The 6,000-nt window shown below is 51.9% G+C and overlaps 1 protein-coding gene across 3 annotated transcripts in view; it reads right to left on the bottom strand.

Annotated features, from left to right (window-relative positions):
- Positions 1-6,000, bottom strand: part of SLC29A3 (solute carrier family 29 member 3) — a 174,525-nt gene continuing 168,525 nt past the window's right edge. For all 3 annotated transcript variants that reach the window (XM_056351315.1, XM_056351314.1, XM_056351313.1), the window contains exons 4-6: positions 4,833-5,059; positions 3,489-3,651; positions 1-2,779 (exon numbers count right to left, since the gene is read on the bottom strand). In XM_056351315.1, coding sequence (XP_056207290.1) covers positions 2,110-2,779; positions 3,489-3,651; positions 4,833-5,059 — 1,060 coding nt within the window. In that variant the 3' untranslated portion in view covers positions 1-2,109. The remainder of the gene's footprint in view (positions 2,780-3,488; positions 3,652-4,832; positions 5,060-6,000) is intronic.

Below are 6,000 nucleotides of genomic sequence, written 5' to 3'. Positions count from 1 at the left end.
TTGCACAGTACCTAGAATCGTCTTTATTAGTAATGCTACTGGATAATTAAGTTCTATCTCAAGAGGTATTTCATCTGTAACATGAGGGAGAGGATCAGCAGAGGTGCAACACAGTCAGCAAACAAGCAGAATCTCATGTATCCTGAGCCCAGAGGACAATGTATGAGCTGAGGAGAGCAGGTCGTGTGGCAGGGTCTCAAGTGGGAAGCACTGAAGGCCACAAAGGGACGTTTCAGTTGCCAGCAAGAGGTTGGCTTGGGCTTTTCTGCCACGACCAACTACATTACTCCAAGCAATGCTCCAGCACCCATGGACACGCTAGCAGCGCTTACCCCCATGAGCAGCACCCAGCCGGCTGGCCGGCATCGCTACCCTCAGCCCCTGGGCTGCCCTTCAGGCTGAGGTGGACCTTCACCTGGGTCCTGGCCGCTGGCCAAGCGCCAGGGGCTGAAAAGCTGCAAAACTACCAAAGCAACAGGGTTAAGAGCCCGCACATGGAAAGTCATGTGCTGTAAAGCTGCTCCTCGCTACTGTATGCCCTGTACATTTTCCACTCATGTCTGGAATTTGCATTTAAATAAAAATCAGCCGCAAAGCAAAACTGTGTGTATTTCCAACGAGCCTGAACTCAACACTGGAAATGATTTATATAAAAAACCAACACCCACCAAGCCTACATGTCACCTCATGGCAATAACCACCCTTGGTCCTGCTGTTCTCCCAGCAAAGCCAGGGCAGCTGCAGGTGGAAAGGCACCAGCCCCTCGCTAACCACCACATCCAGCACGAGACGGAGACAGCCTGGCAACCCAGACCAGCAGCTTCACTGCTACTTGATCAGGCAGGTGATGCTGAGAGAGCATCCCACTAATACAGCATCTGCTAATAACCCAGTTTTGAAGGAACTATTTTCCATAGATAGCATCCCTAAGGCACCAGCTGCAATACCAAGTTATGCTGTTACATCCTTACTTACCAGTTCACCTCTCCTAGATGACAAATCCACCCAATTTGAGAAAATGAGTACCATAATTGTATTTAGTTCAAGCTGCATTTGCATATGGAAGTTTAAGTGACTTTAAAAGCCAGTCCTCTTTGGGTGGGCCACATTTGGGTATCACAGTAGCTCACCCCCTCTGAAAACATCTGGAGACCATATGCCACCTGTCTACAAAAATTAATCAGCTTTCTGCTATTAACATCACATCAGAGCCTCTCTAATACTTCTCCCTGGCTTTTACAGACCTTTCTCAATGCAGACTAAAGGCGCCTTAAAAATCTTGAGTTAGGACCACTTAGCATTTTTCATTCCTTGGGGCTCAGCTGCAGACAGGTAAATTGGTGTCCACAACCATCACGCTGCAGTCACAGCAGGAGAAATGGCCCCTGGCTGGCCACAACATACAGCTCCAGCACTAGTAGCACCGTGCTGGGAGGTGGATGGTCCCTCAATTCAATCTAATCTGGAAAAATTAAAGCAAGCATTAGTCAAAATGGAGAGGTTTCCCTTATATGTGCTTTTTTGTGGCATTAATGTATGAAATTTCCCTGAAATGTCGCCCTGCTCACAGGCGCAGCTGCTACCTGCTCCTGAAGCTTGCTTGAAGGTGCTCAAAGGCTCGAACCCCCTTTAGCTCAACACCATCATGGCAGCTTGATAAAGGGGAATCCCCGCGAGACCACCAAAACACCGCAGGGCTAAACTCCTAGCAATGAGGCAGAAAAACCCAAGGTGCTGTCAAAAACCCTGGCTTCAGTTTAAAAGCAGCATGGTGGCACCAACAAGCCACCACCCTTGCCCACTGGCACTGGGGTGAGGGCCAGGTTTCCCTGTGCTCCTGGTGCCCCCCTGAGGTCCCTGGGGAGGATGAGGCTTTTTTGGTCCATTTGGTCCAGTCAAGCCAGGGAGTGACAAAGGTCCAATGGAACCTCCCAAGCACAGGGGACCCCACTGCCCAGAAGGAGGACTTTCCCTGTGGATGCAGCTCCTCCTGCCAAGACAGGTGGCCTGCCCCAAAATTGCAGTGTGCCTGGCTTCTTGGGGAAAAAAAACCCACTAAATACCCAACAGCAGTACCACAAACCAAGGTCAGCCCCCCTGGCTGCTCCTCTACACGAGGTGGACAATGAGAATGGAGCAGGCGGACCCCACAGCCAGCCCCAGCATGAGGTAAAACGTCATCAACACCCCCGCAGCCTCGGCCAGCTCTTTTGGCACAATCTTGGGGCCATAGACCATGACCAATGTCCCCAGGTAGCCATTACTCAGCCCCAGCAGTGCCGTGAAGACCACTGGGTAGACATCTCGGTTGAAGACCACCGCCTGGATGTGAGCCCGGGGTTGGTAGTTGCTGAGAATGAAAAGAGGGAGGAAGATGGTCCTGAGGAGGACAAGGGCGGGCAGCAGCTTGCTCTTGGGGCCGGGCACCTGGATCCAGGCAGTGACCTGCCTCCCACACCAGTCAGCAAAGTTGTACAGGAGGAAACTAGTGAGTGGCACAAAGTACTTGGTGCTCCACAGGCTTCCTGAGGACTTACTGACAGACTCAATGTTGGAGGAGAGAGAAGGGAAGATGATGATGGAGATGAAGAAGACATAGAAGAGGCAGAAGCCAAGGAGGGCGGTCTTCTGCAGGATGGGGCGAAGAGGGGGGATGCCAGTGCTTTTTGCAAGGAAGGATGTATTTGTGGTGCCTCCTGGCTCTGCCTTGTCCTCTGTGGAGCTGTTGGGTGGCATGGTGGCCAGAGATGGGCTCTCCTTCTGGCTGTTCATGTAATACCTGGAAAAAGAGAAGGAGGGAGATTATTAGCCAAGTTGTGGTGGGGAGGGAAACACAAACTGAGATTTGGAGAGAGAGCAGGAGAGAAGTTGGTGACACAGGGGTGTCTGCTGGACCCAGTGAAGGAGGTTGCAGCAACCCCATCGCACCTTCAGCTCCTGCCTCATACGGAGAGGTGACCCTTAGGGACCCACTCACCCCCTTCCACACTGTGGGGATCCCTTTACACCATTGGTGGTTCACAGAGGGGACCTATTGCATGCAGCCATTTAGGGGGCCAGGTGGCTTTGGGGATGCAAGCACCAACAAGACCAATGACGCATGCACATTAGTGCATGATGTTGCAGATATGGACGCACTATGGGGACCCATCTGACTGGCTGTTTCTAGATTACAGCTTTCTGCTGACTTCACACATTTCAAAAGCCCTGGTGTCAGCATCCCGCTTCCCCAGAGAGGTGAGGTTTTGCCAGAAACTCATCACGCGCCAGGGCAGAAGTCCAGTTTCAGTCTGCAGTTTTGGTCAAATGGGGAAGTGTGGCTGAGCGGTACAGTGTCAGAGCTGGAGCACATGAGGTGGGATGCTGGGGGGTGACAGGGCAAGGACCAGCATAGCAAGCGTCCCCGCAGCAGCTCTACTCAGCATCAACAGTAGCGATCCCCCGCAACCCATGCTTGTGGGATGCCCGTGGCAGACTGGTGCACACACCTGGAGTACTCTAGCTTGGGAAGGAGAAGGTACACCATGATGCAGATGACGATGAAGATGTCTGCAGTGAGGAAGTAGGCCAGGGCACTGTCTGTAACATCAGTTGCTGCTGCCAGGTCTATCACAGAGGCGACGGCGCTGATTGTGCCACCCATGGCCTGACCTGTGTGGGGAACCAAAGACCTGGAGCTCAGTGCCTGGGGGCGAGCCAGCCTGACTGAGATGGGTGCGGGTGAGGGACATTGAAGTGGCAGAGAGCAATTCACAGCACCTCCAGCAAGCAGGACTTTGATGCAGAGAGGGAACTCGGAAACAGCAGCATCCTCTTATTAACAGCTTCCGGCATGCACAAACACCCCAGGGGAAGCAGCTCATCCCCTGCCCCACACGCTTGTCCCCAAACCCAGCTCAGGGTGTAACTGCAGACACCACCTCATCTCCATTTCCACACCTTGCTGCAACACCGCTGTTTGTGGGACGGCATCACCACCCAGGTCCCATCCTGCATCCCCTTCCAACACAGCTGCAGCACTACACAAGGGCCACAATGAGACCCAACATGCTGGGCTTGCACAAGCCAAGTCCTGCAGAGAAGGTCCAGACCCTGCCCAAAGCCTAAACCTGGCTTTACATCAGCACATGTGTAACCACCTCTCTTCTGCACTCCCCCAGACAGAAACTCAAGCCAGCAGCAACAGGTATGCCATCTTGGGGATGCAGTGATTTCCCCCAGTGGGCTAAACTCATTAAAACACTCCTGTCTCGGCCCCAGGAAAAATTTCTCCATCTTGATTTTTTTTCCCCTTCCCCTCTTTGTTTGTCAGCCACTCCAGCACATTTATAATGTTATCAAACCTCCAGGCAGCTCATCACTCATGGCTCCCCTCGTCACTCATGGAGATGCATGGAAATGCTGAACAGAATGGAGGTGAACAGTGCAAAGCTGAAGATTCCTCCAGCTGCAAACCGAGGAGCTAAGGGACTTATCTCCTTACCCCCTTTTCCCTGCACAGAACAAATAACCAGGTCAAGCTGGTTGAACGAGCTGCTCTGCAGGACGTTCATTCCCTGGGGAGGGATGGTGAAGGACCCACTTTCCTTGTCTTTGCTGAGCCCTCAGCACTTCGGTTTATAGGTATTTACAGAAATGAAAGCACCAGCTCATGTGACCGAGCATGTTTCTCCTTCAGTAACTTCCCTTTATCTTTAGGACAAAGTTTCTAAAAATAAACCCATTGTGAAAACACATCAGATGCATGCAGAAGAGAAAGAAAACCAATCACCCAACCACAGAAAACCCAAGAGCACGATCCCACCAGGACAGCGCTGCTGGGGGACACCAACCGGAGATCAGTGCCTGCAAGTTCTTCATGGGGAAGCAGCTGCTCAGACCAAAGATGCTGCTGGTGAAGATGGTCGAGGCGCTGCTGATGATGACCACGCAGCCAATGGTGAGGGCAAAAAAATGGGTGGTCCAGGTGGAGGTGTCTACCTTCACTAGCACCGTGATCACCAGGAAGATAGCCAGCATGATGAAGAGGGAGGACAGGATCCGGATGCTGGCAGGCACCCTGGGCACAGGGGGAAAGAGAGATTCCCGCGTTTAAAACTATAACATGAAGGTGTGATGCAGAGGACGCCAACTCCTCTGCTGCAAGGATCAAAGAAAATAAAGAAAGGTGTCAGGAGATGAGGAATAAAAAGTAATTATTTTTCTCAGACGCCTTTAGATGTTAACTCTGCAGTTTCCACTTTTGCCATCAGTAGGACTAAGCCTATAAGCCCAACTGAGCTGTCAATACCCACTTCTCCCAGAAATCTGAAGCTATCCCCATCGCTGGAGCAATGAACAGCAGCAGCAATAAAGCCTGCCTGGGAAACACGGCAGGCTGGGTGAAAGCAAAACCAGGCATATCGTTACCAGATAATTAGTTGTTTGAGCATGGGGGTTACTTATTACCCAGCGGAGAGACTGGCTGGGCTGGCCTGGGGTGTGGGACGGAAGGGCAAGGCAGAGGTGGGGAGCCACACCGGCAGCTGAGATCTAGAGATCAAGCACACAAACACGTCCTTCTTTGCCCGCAAACGTGCAGGAGTTTGATCTGGCATAAGGAAGGGTACAAATGAAGGGATGTGGCTATTTTAGATTTAAATCAAGCTTGCAACAAGGCACAGATGGTCCATTTCCTAACCCAGTTCAGTGGCTGGTAGGACTAGAGCAAGGCGTTACTCCTGCCTGGATGAGTTCAGCTCTCGTCAGCCCATCCCCTGGTAACAACAATGGCATTTTTAAGAGGAAAGACCATTTGCCAAGCAATTAACCAAGGAATTTACTAGGAATTTATTTACAGTAGTGCAACTCAAGCCAGCTCCAGGCACAGGTGCTGCTGGCTGGGAGCAGGGTGCTTCACTCCGCTTCATCTCAGCCGGTTGCAATTCAGGCAAGGACAGACAAGGGGATTTTGGCTGCACAGGGAGGCTCATGATGCCCTATGTGTCCCATGGCTTCCCC

This window comes from Falco biarmicus, chromosome 9 (genome assembly GCF_023638135.1).
Source record: "Falco biarmicus isolate bFalBia1 chromosome 9, bFalBia1.pri, whole genome shotgun sequence".
Taxonomy (NCBI): Eukaryota; Metazoa; Chordata; class Aves; order Falconiformes; family Falconidae; genus Falco; species Falco biarmicus.
The sequence above is the reverse complement of the archived record's forward strand: the minus strand, read 5'-3'. Positions and strand labels throughout refer to the sequence as shown.